The 15,958-nt window shown below is 68.1% G+C and overlaps 4 protein-coding genes across 4 annotated transcripts; 3 read left to right on the plus strand and 1 right to left on the minus strand.

The window, feature by feature from the left end:
* The first annotated feature begins 22 nt into the window (after positions 1-22).
* Positions 23-2,317, plus strand: EMIHUDRAFT_362134 (hypothetical protein). The gene is made up of 5 exons (XM_005789764.1): positions 23-282; positions 361-666; positions 814-922; positions 1,701-1,794; positions 1,866-2,317. The coding sequence occupies exons 1-5, from the start codon at positions 73-75 to the stop codon at positions 2,113-2,115; spliced, it is 969 nt and encodes a 322-aa protein (XP_005789821.1). The 5' UTR covers positions 23-72; the 3' UTR covers positions 2,116-2,317.
* Positions 2,318-4,156: 1,839 nt separating this feature from the next.
* EMIHUDRAFT_440390 (hypothetical protein) lies at positions 4,157-4,722 on the minus strand. The gene is given in 2 exon segments (XM_005789765.1): positions 4,157-4,404; positions 4,417-4,722. 2 exon segments carry the CDS (start codon positions 4,691-4,693, stop codon positions 4,256-4,258), a joined length of 426 nt encoding a protein of 141 aa, XP_005789822.1. The 5' UTR covers positions 4,694-4,722; the 3' UTR covers positions 4,157-4,255.
* A 442-nt stretch (positions 4,723-5,164) lies between these two features.
* On the plus strand, positions 5,165-13,258 carry EMIHUDRAFT_109848 (hypothetical protein; the record flags this gene model as incomplete). Its single annotated transcript, XM_005789766.1, has 5 exons — positions 5,165-5,484; positions 5,633-6,292; positions 6,413-7,274; positions 7,762-9,853; positions 12,714-13,258. The coding sequence occupies 5 exons, from the start codon at positions 5,165-5,167 to the stop codon at positions 13,256-13,258; spliced, it is 4,479 nt and encodes a 1,492-aa protein (XP_005789823.1).
* A 1,262-nt stretch (positions 13,259-14,520) lies between these two features.
* On the plus strand, positions 14,521-15,705 carry EMIHUDRAFT_109849 (hypothetical protein; the record flags this gene model as incomplete). The annotated part of the gene is made up of 1 exon (XM_005789767.1): positions 14,521-15,705. The coding sequence occupies one exon, from the start codon at positions 14,521-14,523 to the stop codon at positions 15,703-15,705; it is 1,185 nt and encodes a 394-aa protein (XP_005789824.1).
* Between the last annotated feature and the right edge of the window lie 253 nt (positions 15,706-15,958).

Consider the following 15,958-nt stretch of genomic DNA (forward strand, 5'->3'; position numbering starts at 1 on the left):
TGTACCGCGCCCGAGTGGCGGCGGTAGCAGCCCAGCGAGGACGAGGAGACCCGTATATGGACTGACCGCACAATGCTGTCAGTCCATGACGCGCGGCGCGCCGCGCGGGCAGGCGAAGTGGCAGCGCTCGAGCGACCGGCGCTCTGGCGCCGGGCGGCACGGCGCGCCGTCCGCCTCCGGCCTGGCCGCTACGGAGAGCGGCTGCGTGCAGCACGCGAGGGCGCTTGCCCGCCTTCGGTGGCCAAGCAGATCGAAAAGGACCTGCACCGCACCTTCGGCTCGGTGAGCGCGCACTCGCCCGCGAGGATACATGCATGACCGCGGCTCGCTGCGGCGTGGACTCAGTCCGCCTCCGGACAGGTGCACGTGCGCGGCGTCCGGGTGCCGCAGGCGGAGGCGCTCAGCTCGCTCCGCAACGTGCTGCTCGCTTACGCGTCGCACAACCCTCGCGTCGGCTACTGCCAGTCGATGAACTTCGTGGCTGCGGTGCTGCTGCTGGTGGTGGACGAGGAGACGGCCTTCGCGTGCCTCGCGACGGTGGTGGAGCGGGTGCTGCAGGGCCACTTCGCCGACGACATGGCGATGAGCCTCGTCGACGGGTCCGTGCTGCGCGGCCTCCTCTCCGCCAAAGATCCGCAGCTGATGCGACACCTCGAGGAGATGCAGGCGCGGCGAACCCGAATCTGCAATGAACCCGAATCTGCAATGTAGCATTCCCATTCGACACCTCGAAGCGATGCAAGCGTAGCGACCACCAGCCCCGACCCTGGCCCTGGCCGCCTCCGCTGAGGAGCGCACCTCGGGGCGGTGCAGGTGGCGCCTTCCCTCGTGACGGCGCAGTGGTTGCTCACCTGCTTCGTCGCGAGCGCCATGCCGCTGAGTGCGCTGCTGCGCGTGTGGGACTGTCTCTTCCTCGAGGCGGGCGTGCTCGGAGTCAGAGGGAGAGGCACCAGTCGTGGTCGAGAGCAAGTGTTTGACTGTACTGCATCTCCCTCTAGGGCGACGCCGCCCTCCCCTTCCTCCTCCGCCTCTGCGCCGCGCTCTTCCTCTCGCGCAGAGACGAGCTGCTCGCGGCACGAGATGCGCCGAGATGCGCCGAGATGCGCCGAGATGCGCCGAGATGCGCCGAGATGCGCGCCTCCCCCTAGCGCAGAGTCGCCACGCGCACCACGTGTGCATGGCTCGCAGGCGCACGACCCGGGTGAGGTGTACTTGCTGCTCATGCAGTCGGGCGCCTCTGTCGGCTCGGCGGTTCCCCTCCTCGCCGCCGCCTACGCGCTCCCGTGGGACGCGCCGCTGCTGCCGCACGCACTCGCACAGCTGCGCACCTCGCACGCGCGCTGCACACGCCCCGCCTCCCCTCCGCCGCGGGGCGGCGGCTGACGGCCCCGCACGCTGCTGCCGCTCTAGGCCGCCACCCTCGTCGCGGACGGCGCGCCGGAAGCGCTCGTGCTCGCCGCGCAGGCGGCTGCGGAGGGGGCGGGGGACGCGGCGGCGCTCGAGGAGGCGGAGGAGGGCGATGCGGAGGAGGGGGCGAGGGGCGAGGTGGACGGCGAGGGGGGCGGCGGTCCGAGCTGGTGCGGCTGGGGCGGCTGCCCGCTCGGCGAGGGCGGGGGAGGGGACGGGTGCGTTGGTGACGGGTGCATCGAGGGCGGCTGGACGCTGGTGGTTCGGCCGCGGGTCGGGGAGGGGGAGGGGGGGGCGCTTGAGGGCCCGCTCCTCGAGGGGCGACTGCACGCCTCCTCCGCCGAGCCCGAGCCCTCGGCGGGAGGGGAGGGAGGAGGGGCGGGAGGGGTCGCGGCGTCCCTCCCTTTGCTCGACCTTTGCTCGACGTCTCCCGGACGTGTGTTTGAGCCGAGCTGTAGGCGGGAGGGGACGCGTGGTCGCTCGTCGACCGCGACTGCCTCGGCGGCAGCGGCTGGCCGCGCTCGTCGCTCTCCTTCGTCATCCTGCAGCTCGAGACGCCATCCTTCGTCGAGTCGTACTTCAAGCAGCAGGAGCAGCAGCAGCAGCCCAGCGAGAGCCACGCCGCGGCGGCCCCGACGCCGCGTGGTGCAGCGGAGGCGGGCGGCGGGAAGGAGTGGCTCCGGCGAGGCTCCATCGTGCAGCGGGTGATGGCCCGCCTCGACTCCCTCTCGGCCTCGCTGCTCGCAGCCTCGCCGAGAGCTGACGGAGAGGGCTGAGCGCGCTTTGGGTGTACGGCTTTACGCTTGAGTGTACGGGAGAGGTGAGGCGCGCGGTACGGTAACTTGGCCGTTGGGAAGGCGCGGAATGTGCGCGGATGTCAGTGTGTGGTTTTGACGTATTGACGATGTGTTCTCTCTGTTGGGCGTGCGACATAGACAACAGCACGCAGGTTTCACGGTGGTTCACCTCTCCCCAGTTGCCCACAGACCCCCCACCCCCCTGCCCCAGGAGCGGCCGCACACTGCTCGGTACCCCCCCCTGCACCAAGCTGCAGAACATGTGCGAGCCAGCGCCTACGCCGCTCAAGGAGTCAGGCGCGGAGCGCCGCGCGCGGAGCGCGCCCCGAAGAAAATTTTGAGGGTTGAGGAGGGGGGCTAGGGCGTAGGGGTGCGATTTCTATTTTAAGAGTTGACTCACACGCTAGGAACCACTCGGCCCACCCACAGGCCCAATCTCAAGTGGCGGCGCTCCGCGCCTGTGCAGCGGCGCGCTCCTCGCGTGTTCTGCAGCGGCGCGCTCCGCGCGTGTCTCTGGGCGCTACATGCGGCCGTCGCCGTGCCCTTCATCAACCGTGCGCTCGAGAACTGGGGCGGGCTCAACTGGGAAGACCGCTTTCACCACAACGACAGGTCACATGCACAGAGGGGCGGCATTGGAGCTTCGCTGCAGCGGGGTGTGGTCATGACGCGGAAGAAGGCAGAGACACAGCGTCTGCCAGACGCGTGCTACGACGTCAGGCCAGCTTCGAAGCAGCGTGGCCACAACTGACTGCAACAGACTGTCTTCATGTGTCTAGACTCGCCGGTACCGCGGTGCGCTCCGCGCACATAGGTGCCAGCGCGCTCCGCGCGGTATCTAGCCAGCGCGCTCCGCACGTGTGTCTAGCTAGCGCGCTTCCGCGCGTGTGTCCAGCTAGCGCTTCCGCGCGTGTGTCCAGCTAGCGCGCTCCGCGCGTGTGTCCGGGTAGCACCAGCGCGCTCCGCGCGCACGATAATCCAGTGCCTACACTTGTAGGCACTGAAAGCTTGTTTCTGCAGCTTGGCCCCTGCACACCTAAGCCCATGGCCGACCCCCCCCCCACAGCAGCAGCGCTCTGCCTGTGGGGGGTGCTGGCATCTCTGTACAGACAGCAGCTGTAAGTAGCATGCGTTCGAGTTGCGAGAATTTATGGTCGGCATGGGCATCAAAATCAGTGGTCTCACCGGCGGGGCCTCCTACTGCCAACCGGGCGGTGCGGGGCACGCCAGCCTCTCTTCTACGCCTCTCGTGCCTCGCGGCGCCTCTGCTTCAAGGAGGGAAGATACGGCTCTCGCAGCCCATCATACGCCGTGGCGGACCTGACAGTTTTGCCGCGACGGGCGCGCGCGCGTTTTCGAAAAAAGGAAAGGACGCGGGGATGACAACTCAGTCAATCGATTTGCGATAAGCGAGCGATCCGAGGATCGAGCGGGTGGGCGATAGGCTAGGGAGATCAGCGCTGATCGATCAACACGTCAGCGAGACGCCCGAGTGAGTGGCTCACTATACGCGCCTATGTGTGGTAGTACAAGAGATAGACTCACCATGGTCACAAGTCTTTAGTAAAACGTCAGCACTCGACACGACGAAGGTGTATTGGGCTCGAAGGCGCGGTGAACACAACCGCCTCGAGCGTACCGCTCAAACACGAGCCGAGGGGGCGGGAGCGGGGGGGCGGCGGGAGGCGGGAGCTGGGTCCAGTGCGCTCTGCTGCTGGGGGGGGACCCCCCCCCCCCAGCAGCAGCGCTCTGCTGCTGGGGGGGTCAGACCCCCCCCCCTAGCAGCAGGGACGGGCTTAGAAGTGCAGGGGGGGTACCGAGCAATGTGCGGCCGCTCCAGTGGTAAGTTGAAAGTTCTCTCCCCCTCCCCCACGCCAGTGTGAGTGAGCAGTGTGAGAGCCAGTGTTCTCGTCTCGTGTTTATGGAGAGGGGGGGGGGAGATAAAACAATATTGGCAGGGTCGACGCACCCCCGGACTGAGCGGAGAGATCCCAGGGTAAAGACGCTGGGCTGTCCGGCGGCGCCGCCGCCGACACCGGGACCGACACTCGTCAGACTCGTAGGACTCGCCGTGAGTAGCTGGTGTCGTCGACGAAGTTGGAGCGGCGCCGACGCATCGGGGGAGGCAGCGAGAACGGCGTCCGGTCCCTCATCCTGCGAAAGAGGCTTGCTATGTTCCGCGAGACGAGGTCGGAAGCGCCGATTGAAGCGCCTTGAGGCAGAATGACGGCCCGCTGGTCCGGTATCTTGAGAGCGGGGCGAGGCGACGCCGTGCCTCGAGTGCGGCACGTTGGGCATCTCAACGGATGGTTCGCTGCCTTGCACGCCTTTGACCAGCGCACGGCACACGTGCGACAGAAGCTGTGCCCGCAACCGTCCCAAGCGACAGGGTCCGAGGCGTCGCTGAGGCAGATCGCGCACAGACACGCGTCATCTCGCCGCTGACGCCACGCGCGCTGGATCGTCGCGATGGCGGCCTCCATGTCCATGTTCTACGGGCGCGATGCCCGAGGCGCTGGCCCACGGCGGCAACGACTCCCAAGCGTGATATTGCAACCTGGACCGCCTCGGGCTGTCTTAAGGGCAACTTCACACCAGCCTGGCGCGGTCTACGTAACAACTGATTGAACCCTCCCGCACCCACTCCCCATACCGACACCATGTCTGGGGATGGGGAACCGACGCGCGGGAGGGATCATTTTGCGGTTTTTGGTGTTTTTTCTCTTTCTTGGCGGCTCTTCCGCGCCAGGCTGAGCGCTCCATAGCCTCTCCTCGCAACGACCACACAGCTCGCCATGCCGACCCGCAGCGCCGCTCGTGCGACGGACACGTGAGCAGCACCCACCGCGCCCGTCCCTGCGACGCGCGGCCGCACAGCAGCCTTTCGCAGCCGCCCACCCCTCTACGCTCGCCGAACGGCTGGCCCTGCCTTTGCTACTCTCAGGATCACTCCTCTCGAGATGGTGAGCGTCCTCGCTGATCCCACGGCGTTTGGCTACGTGGAATGTGTCTGGTATGCGCTCGAGCCGCTGCCGAGCAACCCACAGCACTCGTTCTGCGACCGCTTTGGGCTGAGCATGACCGAGCTCGACACCTTGCTTACTCATACCGATCCGTCCTTCTTCCCTGGCGCATTGAAGGAGCTCAAGTCGCTGCGCGAAAGCTCCTTCAAGGCGAGCATCGTAGCGGCGTGCGGGTCAACGGCACCTCCAGTCTTCAAGCAGACGGTTCGCAGCACTGCGGCGCTCGAGCGCGCTGCCGGCGCCGTCGGCGGCGTCTCGTGCGCAAACCGCTAGATGCGACCACACACCACGCTCACGACATGTCATTCGCACCTCCCGCGTTGCTATACCTCAGAACACCGCTCTGGCCCGCGCTTGTCACAGTCTGCACCCACACAGCGACGTGCGGCTCTGCACGCGCCGCAGGTGGGTGGCCTTTGGGCGGCAGCCGGACGTCACCCCGCAGCAGCAGGTCGACGGCCACGCGGACTCTGTTCAACCCGGCGCCGTCGGCCGCAGAGTCCTCGCTCGACTCGTCGAGGCCCGGCCCGCCCACGAGGCGACACGCGGGCCTCTCGCAGTCGACGATGCAGCAGCAGCAGCGACGCCTGGGACCGAAGGAGACGATGAGGACGAGTCAGCGCTCTGCTCGCTCCTAGACATAGCCGCCGCTCTCGGGGAAGCTGGCGTCGCCATCGACTTCAAGGGCATGTCCAACAAGCGACTCGGCTCCGTCATTCGCCTACCGCTAGGCGGCGCCTCGGGCTCGACGCAGCGGGCAACGCTAAGGGAGGGAGGAGCGGCCATAGTGCGAGGCATTGCTTCGAGCCTCAACCCGGATGGCTCGGGAACGGCGTCCCTGATCGCCGCCGCGCTGGTCCCGCCGCCGTCTCTCGAGACGAGGCAGCGTGTGGCTGCTGACCGCGCCGTCACCGAGAGCCTGGTGGGGTCGTACCTCGACGCGGTGAAGAGGAAACTGCCAAAGCGCGAGCAGCGCCAGCGCCTGTCGGCTCTCGTGCCCACGATCGGTCAGCATGGCTACACGCTGCCCATGCTCAAGCGCGAGCTAAACATCAACATCTCAAGGTGCGCCGCCCGTGCGCGCCTATGCTAGCTCTCGGTGCCCTGGGGAGACGAAAAGAACCCCCTGTCGGTGGAGAGAGCGCGGTGACGGCGCCCATGCTTCGCACCCCGCGCCCTCCGCAGGTTCGAGTACCGCGCGACCCGCCTGCACGCGCTGACCTTTGGCCCCGCGGCGTCGGCTGAAGACGATCGGCCGAAGCCACAAGGCGTGAAGAGCGCAGCGCTTAAGGATGCCATCGCCTTCCTCTACTCGCCTGATAATATGCAGCAGGTCGCGTTTGGGACGATGTCGATCCGGCTCAGCAACGGAGATGTAATGGAAGTGCCTGCAACCATGCGGACGAAAGCACGTGAGCAGATCTACATGGACTACGCCGAAGCCAGGCGCAATCCGCGTGGAAAGACGTGGTTCGGACCAAAGCATAAGCAAGGATCCTTCCGGTACGATGGGCTCGGTCGGACTAAGTTTCTAGAGGCGGCCGTGCTAGCAGCCAAGGGCGACCTGAAACAGCTCGGAGCGCTCGACGCCGTCTCGGAGTTTTGCGGCCGTATGCAGTTCGAAGTCCTCCGTAAAATCGTCCGTGAGCTAGCTGCGCTCTGCCCCAGCGATTGCAGCTCGTTCGAGAAGCCTATCTTGGATCGCATCGACGCGGTGGAGGTGCACGTAAAGCGCCAGCTGAAAGCGCACCTCGGTCATGCAGATGCGGCCAAGTGCGCGTGGCACTGTGCAAACCACGCGCACGCTGACGCCTCTGGGGCGGATAAATCGCGCCCGGCGCCCTGCACGCACGTGCACGCACAGGGCTGCATGGAGTGTGCTCAGCTCGCGGCGCTGCAAGCCGATCTCGACGTCCTCCTGACTGCCGCCGAGCGCTGCCTGCAGCGAAACCTCCCTAGCCCGGCGGCGGCTGCTTCCCTAGCCGTCGGCTCGTACGTCGCCTACACGGACGAAGCCGGCCTCACGCACTCAACGGTGGTCCGGGAGGTGCACCCGCCCGAGGGCGGCGCCTTTCCCCCTCCTCCTGCTGCCCCGGCCGTCACCCCTGCGGCTGGACGCACGCGGGCCTGCGCGGCTGCAGCGCCTGCCACACCCGCCGCCGCTGCTCCAGCGGCCGCAAACCAGCCCGTGGCGGCCACGACCGCCGTTGATCCGAACTACTACACGGTCGACAGCGGCTTCGAGGGCGGGAGGCGGCGAGTCCCCGCCTCGGCTCTCTCCCCCCGAGTCTCCGAGCCACGTCTAGAATCGCTGACCCAACTGCGAGAGCTCGTGCGCCGCGCTAGCGAAAAGCTCGACAGCTACTACCATCACATGGTCCGAGCAGCGCACGAGGCTGCTACTACCTCGCGTCTGCTCGAAGGGCTCGAGCAGGATCAGGCGCGGGCAGCCCACCTGCGAGACACACGGAGAAAGGGAGGTGAGGAGAGTCGCCCACGCGAACCCGAGAGAAGAGTGCGTCCGACCTCTACAGGTCCTCGTCATCGCCGACTGGAAAATGAAGTTCTTGATGAGCGTCTTCCGCGAGGCCATGTCCGAGTTCTTCGGCAAGCGCGGCATGCCTTGGCACGGCTGCATGCTTGTCCGGCGCCCGCTGCGCTTCGAGGCCGATCGTTACGGCGAGGGAGAGTTCGTCTGCGAGTACAAACATGCAATGATGCTCGCGTCGAAAGAGGACGGCTTTGCTACCCTATCCGCAGTGCACATCGCGCTCTCGGAGTACAAATCTGAGAACCCGCACGTCTCGAGCGCCTTGGTCAAGACTGACGGAGCCGCCGCATACGCGGGCGCGACCTTCACCCTCGGCCTCTCCTTCCTGGGTGAGACGACCGGCATCGTCGTCCGCGGACACTTCATCGGCGAAGCTGGGCAGAATAAGTCTACTCTCGACGGCGAGTTTGCGGTCAGCGGGAGCCAGGTCCGCCGGCTCATCTGCAGCGGCCTCCACGACGTCCGCACGCCGTCAGACCTATTCCACGGGTTAGAGAAGGTGCTCTCCAAGCAGGGCGGCCGCACAGTCGCGCTCTTCCGGCCCGCCGGCAGCGAGGAGTTCGCCGTGGAGACGATCGCTCGCCTCACCCTGATGTCGGCCCGCGAGTACGTCTACGACGGGTCGGGGTCGTTCGAGGCGCTGCTGCTCCGCCGCCAGTCCTTCCTGGGGGAGGGGGAGCGGCTGACCTCGGCCGACCTCTTCCCGGACGGAAGGGTCGCGCCCACCGCGCCTCAGGTCGTCGCCTCGACGAGCCGCGGGGCGGCGGGCAGCTCGGGGCAGCACGAGCTCGTTGCACGAAGCGACGACAGGGGCCGCGAGGGCAAAGCGGACCGGAAGCTCGTCGCACGAAGCGACAGGGGCCGCGAGGCGCGGGCGAAGGCCAAGGCGGAGCGGAAGGAGGCGGCACAGGCGAAGGTGGCGGCGGAGCGCCGCCGTCTCGCTTCGGAGGCCTCGGTGGCGCGATCGACAGCGCGGTCCTACCGATGCTGCGACATGCCTGGCGGCATGCACGGCTGCGATCGAGTCTTTGTGCGCCTAGGGGCGTTAAACAGGCATCTGGAGCAGGGTCGCACCAACCCGGATGTGCACCAGTCCGGTTATGTCCGATGCTACCCCGCCGGCGCGCCTGTCGGCAGGGCGAGCGCCGGCGACGTGCTTGCGCGAGCGGTTGCCGCACAGGCAGGGCGTGTCACCATCCACGGCGGCGAGGGCGGCATCGCCTCGCCCACCCTCTGCCCGGTGGCCGAGCTGCAGCTGACGCTGTGCGATGGGACCGTGTGCAAGCCGACCCCTCCGGAGGCTGGCTATGCCGGTAACCAGCAGGGGCGGTCGAAGCCGCGCCGCAAGTCTGCCATGCAGCTGACCTACGTCCTACTCGTCGGCCACGACGTGAAGGACGAGAAGGGGTACGAGAACCTGCACGGGCACGAGGCGAGCCAGCTCATGCTGGAGTGGGGCACGGCCGGCTTTGCCAGCCGTTTTGCGGGGGTTGGCAATGCGGCGGCCACGCAAGACGGGCAGCCGCACCTGCCGCGGACGGCGCAACTCTCGGCGAGCGAGCTCACGCCGCTGCTTATGCTGCCCCGGGCGAAGCTCGAGGCTCGCATCCTGAAGCTGAAGGCAAAGGAGCGGCGCCCCTGGGTCGCCGCAAAGACGAGGAAGCGGAAGCGCAGCGCCGTCCCTGCCGGCCGCAAGCAGAAGCCCGACAGCGCGGCCATCCTGCGCTCGGCGCGCGTCAAGCTTCGGCGCGCGGGCTGGGACATCGCCGCCGCAGTCGGGCAGAGGGGCGGGCGGCGGGCGGACCGCCTCACCGTCCCGGAGCTGAAGGCTCTCGTGGCAGGCCGCGGCTGGAAACTGGGGAAGGGTGAGAAGGCCAACCAAGGCCCCCTGCTTGCGCTCGCCGAGCGGAAACGCAAAGAGGCGCGCGACGCGCACGCTGGCCGCCACGGCGGCGTCGCCCGGCCTGAGGACGGCCTGGACGAGTGCTGGGCGCCTCAGCCCGAGGATGAGGTGTCAGACGACGGCGCGGGCGGCTCGGAGGCGAGCGGCTCGGGCGCCGCCGGCGCTGCAGGCGGTGCGGGCGGTGTGGGCGGTGCGGGCGCGGGGGGCGTAGCAGGCGCGAGGGCGGAGGCCGGCACGGCTGGGGAGCCGGCGGGCGACGGCTCGGCGTCGGAGGGAGAGGCTACAGGTGATGTCGAAATGGGTGAGGCATGCGGGGACGCCGAGATGGCAGAGGCAGGGTCGGGGAGCGGCGGCGGCGGCGGTTGCGACGGCAGCGACGGCAGCAGCAGCAGTAGCAGCAGCAGCAGCGACGATGACAGCGACGACGCCGACGGACCTGACAGCAACTGTGAGGGAGAGGGAGAGGATGTAGCGTCGTCCGAGTCTGAGAGTGAGTCTGGGGATGAGGGTGAGGAGTAGCCGCGCGGTGGAGTGTACGCTCGCTGTTTACTCGATCCGCGCGTGTGTCGACAAGGGAGAAAACGGCCACGAGAAGAGGAGGGCACGCGTGACACCTGAGCGAGCCCGCCACAGCTGGCTCTTTCACCTGCAAGTACGAAGTAGCAGACGCTAAGGCGCGCAGTAAGTGGCCGACATGGCAAGGTCAGCGCGCATTTGCGCCACGCATCGCGAGATGGAGGGAGTACTGTAACCTACAGAGAGAGGACCTGCAGCCGCCAGACGCGACGATTCGCACGAAGGAGTGACTCGCCCGCGGCTTGCCGCACTGCACTCGCAGATATGCCCTCCGGGCGGAGGTTGAGCACTAGCCGCAAGGCACACGACCGCGGCCAGTGCTCAACCTGCAGCACCGGGCCTACAGCGAGGAGTGATACGGTGATTGACGAGGCAGTGGTTCATGCGGTGGTGGAATCGGTGTCAAAACCGAGCCAACAGGCTGAAACGGCACGGGAGCTCACAGTGTGCCTCACTGAGAGTCTCGCGGGTGCTCCGAGGCGAGCAGAGCGCGAGGGCCGATGGCATGTGAGTCTACGTAGACGCCTCATACTTCGGCGGGGCTAGTGCAGGACGCAGATGGACGAAGACCGAGTCGACGGCCTGCCCCAAAAATCAAGAAAAAATGCTGCGGCCGAAATCTCGATTTTTAAGCTATCAGGGGGTGTTTCTGGGACTATATGCGACCACTTCACCCGCCCCGGGAGGACTGGATCAGTTGCGACCTATCTTGCACCATCCTGGTGTTAAAACCTACGAGATTGCAGGTTCAGTCCTCGTTGTGCTCTCGCCTCGGGGTTTGGCGCAGCGAGAGATGAGAGCTGCCCCCGCGCGTGCCCTCTCGCCTCTCGCCCCACAACCACCACTGCAGCGCGTGCGAGCGCGTGCATGGCTGCACGCCGTGCTGCGACCGCCGCGCGAGCGGCTCGCTCCGAGCGCCGCGAATCTGGCACAATCGGATTGCCGGTCTGAGCGCTGCTGGGCGCGCGGCCGCGGGTCGTCTCCGTGCCACTGCGCCCCCGCGACCCCCAAAACAAGCCCGCGCCGTGCTCATCCCATTTTATGCTGCTGACGCTCGCGCCCGCCGCCGCCTGCGCCCTCGCAGATCCAAAACAACGTGGGCGAGGCGGGTGTGCCGCGGTGTCCTTGGTGCTGGGCCTCAAGCTGCGTGCGCTGCGAGTAGGTGCGGCACTTCTCTAACCCCCTACTGCGAACGGCGCCTTCTCTTGACCGCCAGCCCTCCAAACACCGGAATATGGTTTCGTACCTCGATCGAGTGCCCGCGGGGTGGCTGCTATTGCCGCCGCCAGAGCCGCCGCCCTCGCCGCCCTCGCCGCCCCCACCGTCCTCGCCGCCTCCACCCTCGCCTCCACCCTCGCCGCCTCCGTCGCTGCCCCCACCGTCCTCGCCGCCGCCGCTGCTGCCGCCCTCCCCACCGCCTCCGTCGCTTCCCCCTCCGACCTCGCCGTCGCCCCAGCGACCGCCGCCCTCGCCGCTGCCGCCGCAGCCGCCCTCGATGCCGCCGCCGCTGCCGCCGCCGCCGCCGCCGCCGTCGCCGCCTCCACCCTCGCCTCCACCCTCGCCGCCTCCACCCTCGCCGCCCCCCACGCCGCCGCCACCATCGCAGCCCCCGACGCCGCCCCCGCCCTCAGCCCCGCCCCCGCCGCACTCACCGCCGCCGCCCTCGTCGTCGCCCTCGCCGCCGCCGCCCTCACACCCGCCGCTGCTGCCGCCTCCGTCGCTGCCACCCTCGCCGCCGCCGCCCTCGCCTCCAGTCGCGCCGCCCCCGTCACCGCCGACCTCGCCGCCGCCGCCCTCATCTCCACCCTCGCCGCCACCGCCCTCGCCGCCACCGCCCTCGCCGCCGCCGCCCTCGCCACCGCCGCCATCGCCGCCGCAGCCATCCCCGCCGCCGCCCTCGCCGCCGCCTCCGCTTCCGCCTCTGTCGCCCTCGCCTTCCCCGCCACCACCTCCTGCACCGCCGCCTCCGCCGCCGCCGCCGCCGCCGCCGCCGTCGCCGCCAGGGGTGACAAAGCCAAACCCACCGCCGCCGATGCCGCCCTGGCCGCCGGGGCAGCGGCCAGAACCTCCCCAGCCCCCGCTACCGCCGCCGTCATTGCCACCGTCCCCGCCGCCGCCTCTCTCGCCTCCAGCAACGCCGCCGACGCCGCCGCCGCCGCCTCTCTCGCCTCCATCAACGCCGCCGCCGTCGTCGCCGCCGCCTCTCTCGCCTCCATCAACGCCGACGCCGCCGTCGCCGCCGCCTCTCTCGCCTCCAGCAACGCCGCCGACGCCGCCGCCGCCGCCTCTCTCGCCTCCATCAACGCCGCCGCCGTCGTCGCCGCCGCCTCTCTCGCCTCCATCAACGCCGCCGCCGCCGCCGCCGCCGCCTCTCTCGCCTCCAACAACGCCGCCGCCGCCGCCGCCGCCGAAGCCGCCGCCGACGCCGCCATCGCCGCCGCCTCTCTCGCCTCCAGCAACGCCGCCGACGCCGCCACCGACGCCGCCGCCGCCGCCACCAAAGCCGCCGTCGCCGCCGCCGCCGACGCCGCCGCCGCCGCCGACGCCGCCGCCGCCGCTCGCCCCACCCCCACCCTTCTACGCCGACTTCGTCGAGAAGCTCGACGAGACAGTGCGGACGGGCGGGTATCACGTGGTAAAGGCTGGCCGAGCCATCCTCGCCAATCCCCCGGTGGAGTTGGCGCTGGGAGCAGCCGGGTTGCTCTTCCTGGCGCTCTGCTTCTCCCGCTGCTGCTGCCGGCGGCGCGAGCCGCCTCACAAGCGGCTCGTGGAGCCCGACGAGGAGGAGGCGGCGGGGGGCGGCAAGCCGAGTCCGCGGCGGCCGAAGCGCCGCTCAGATGCCATGCCGTTCTTGCACGCAAACCGGTCCGCAGCGGAGCTGGAGCTGGCGGAGCAGGTGGCGGAGCTGGAGCGGCACCTCGCCGTGAGCAAGGCCACAAGGCCGGAAGTAGCATCACTCGTTCAGATGGCGCGGGCCGCGAAGTCTGAGCGGGAGTCGTGACACTGACAGACAGAGGCGCCCCCTTCGTGACGCCCGCTTCCTTAGTTAGGCCGCGTCCCTCCCCTGTCCTCTCGACTGCATTCCTCTCTGGCTCAAACGGCGCGTAGCCGCCGGTTGCTCTATCGCGCTCTCAGACGCAAACGGCGGGCGTAGCCGGTTGCTCTCGCGGGCAGGGCGGTTCGGGTTAGTGCCCAGCACTACGCTCTCGCCCTCTGTTCGTCGCGGCTACGCCCTCGGCTTGATGAGTACTTTGCCGTGCGATTCGAGCAGTTATTATGACTCAGCACGCAACCGGAGACCGGTTTGGTTTCTTATCTAATAAATACATCCCTCCGTGAGTCGGGAACTCCTGCATGTATTAGATCTAGAATTACTACGGTTATCCAAGTAGCAAGGTACCATCAAATAAACCATAACTGATTTAATGAGCCATTCGCACCGACCGCTCCGAGGTGAGGCGTGTCCGGACGATCCCAACATAATCGCGCTCATATCGCGCTCCCTGGCCCAAACGGCGCGTAGCCGGTTGCTCTCGTGGGCAGGGCGGTTTGGGCTAGTGCACAGCAGTACGCTCTCGCCCTCTGTTCGTCGCGGCTACGCCCTCAGCTTGATGGGTACTTAAAGCACGCATCGCCCCAGCAGTGCGCAGCCGTGGCCCGCGCCGCAACGCCGCCGCCGACATCGCCGCCGGCGCCGCCCGTGCCAACGCCACCGCTGCCCTCCCCACACGAGCACCCACCTCGCCGGCTCGCCGCCACCCATGCTGTCGCCGCCCTCACCCCTCTGCCGACCGCGCTACAACTGGCTAGCAAAGACGCAGCCTATAGTCTCGACTCTCCCGCCAATGTCTCACGATTGTTTGCGTCTCACGTTGGCTCATGGCATGGTAAGATGGTATCTGACAACGCGCGACTATGAGGCAGCGGCTTGTGGCGTCTCACACCCGTTCTGCGCCGTGTCTCATTGTGGCTCAGCACAGTCTCAGAAGCAAGTGAGACGAGTCGCTTGGCGCAGCAACTATGCCGTTGTGAGACCGAGTGAGACGAGGAATGCCGCTTGTTCACCGTGAGACGAGTGTGAGACGCTCTGAGATGAAATGACGAGACGTAGTAGAGACGACATTGTCACACAGCAGAGGTGCACATTTGTCTCACTGGTGTCTCAAATCAGCCTCTCGCGCCGACCTGCGAGATTCACACGTCATTCTCTACTCGAGTACGTACGAACGGCGCCTTCTCTTGACCGCCATCCCTCCCCGGGAAATGGTTTGGTACCTCGGGCGAGCTGGCGCGTGTGTAGACCGCTCCGGCGGCCCTGGGAAGTACGCCTCCGCGTCGACGTCCAACAGCCTCTCCTACGCAGAGATTCACGACACTTGCCGCCGGTCCTGCGACGTCGACGCTTTCTGCGTCGGCTACAGCGTTTACGCTCCGCTCGTCGGAGGTCAGGTCGGTTACGATCCGCTCGTCGGAGGTCAGGTCGAGTGCAAGACCTATAAGGCGCAAACCTCGGTGGACATGATTGCGGGCGCAGCGCCCTCGAGCGGCACGACGTGCTACGAAAAAATATATTCACCCGCGCCGTCGCCTCCGCCGCCGCCGCTCCCGCCACTGCCCCCGCCGTGTGCCTTCCCCGACGCGCAGTGCCTTGGCCAGACCTGCGGAGACTGGATCGGCACCTCCTGCACCAGCCCCTCCCTCCAGGGACTCTGGGCCGGCCACACCTGCCCGCATTGCCGCGGCTGCTGCTCCGTGCCGCCGCCGCCTTCCCCTCCCGCGGCCCCCCCCTCGCCAGCGACCCCGCCACAGCCGCCGCCGACGCCGCCACCGACGCCACCGCCTTCGACGCCGCCGCCGCTCGCCCCACCCCCACCCTTCTACGCCGACTTCGTCGACAAGCTCGACGGGACGGTGCGGACGGGGTACGAGACCGTGGCGCCCGTCGTCAAGGAGCTGGAGAAGGAGCTGGGCGCGCTGCTCCCTGAGCGGTGGGCCCAGAAGGTCGCCGAACACGGGAGCGCGGTGCGCGAGTGGAGCCTGCGCCCCCTCGGCGACTCGCTAAAGCTAAACTTGGACGACCGGAACCGGACATCCACTCCGAGTGCTCTCCCCCCCCTCCTTCGCGATCACGTGGTAAAGGCGGGCCGAGCCATCCTCGCCAATTCCCCGCTGAAGTTGGCGCTGGGAGCAGCCGGGTTGCTCTTCCTAGCGCTCTGCTTCTACCGCTGCTGCTGCCGGCGGCGCGAGCCGCCTCACAAGCGGCTCGTGGAGCCCGACGAGGAGGAGGCGCGGGGCGGCATGCCAAGTCCGCGGCCGAAGCGCCGCTCCGATGCCCTTCATCGGCCGCAGGAGCTGGCGGAGCAGTTGGCGGAGCTGAAGCTTAGGATGAAGGAAGTGGGGGAGCTGGAGCGGCGCCTCTCCGTGAGCAAGGCCCAAGGCCGGAAGTAGCATCACTCGCTCATGTGGCGCGGGCCGCGAGATCTGAGCGGGAGAGGCTCGACGTTGGGGCACCGACTGGCCCACAACGCGGTGAACCAGGCGCGCAGCGCGGGTCGCCACCGAGTGGCTGCCGGTTCGAGATTCCTCCTTTCCGCTCCCCCCCCGCAAGGCGCGAGACACACACGACTGCCTGATTAATGAGGTGGTGCGGCGTTCTGCGAATCTTGCTCTGGAGCATAGAATGCCAGCTGGAACCCGCGCG

This window comes from Emiliania huxleyi, assembly GCF_000372725.1.
Source record: "Emiliania huxleyi CCMP1516 chromosome Unknown EMIHUscaffold_125, whole genome shotgun sequence".
Lineage (NCBI taxonomy): Eukaryota > Haptophyta > Isochrysidales > Noelaerhabdaceae > Emiliania > Emiliania huxleyi.

What these genes read in the sequence shown, in the direction of transcription:
- EMIHUDRAFT_362134 (XM_005789764.1), top strand. Translation starts at nt 73, where the DNA reads ATGCTGTCAGTCCATGACGCGCGGCGCGCCGCGCGGGCAGGCGAAGTG. An exon ending in GACACCTCGAGGAGATGCAG is followed by an intron (nt 667 to 813) that starts GCGCGGCGAACC and finishes GGGGCGGTGCAG; the next exon opens with GTGGCGCCTTCCCTCGTGAC. An exon ending in AGGGAGGAGGGGCGGGAGGG is followed by an intron (nt 1,795 to 1,865) that starts GTCGCGGCGTCC and finishes GCCGAGCTGTAG; the next exon opens with GCGGGAGGGGACGCGTGGTC.
- EMIHUDRAFT_440390 (XM_005789765.1), bottom strand. Translation starts at nt 4,693, where the DNA reads ATGGACATGGAGGCCGCCATCGCGACGATCCAGCGCGCGTGGCGTCAG.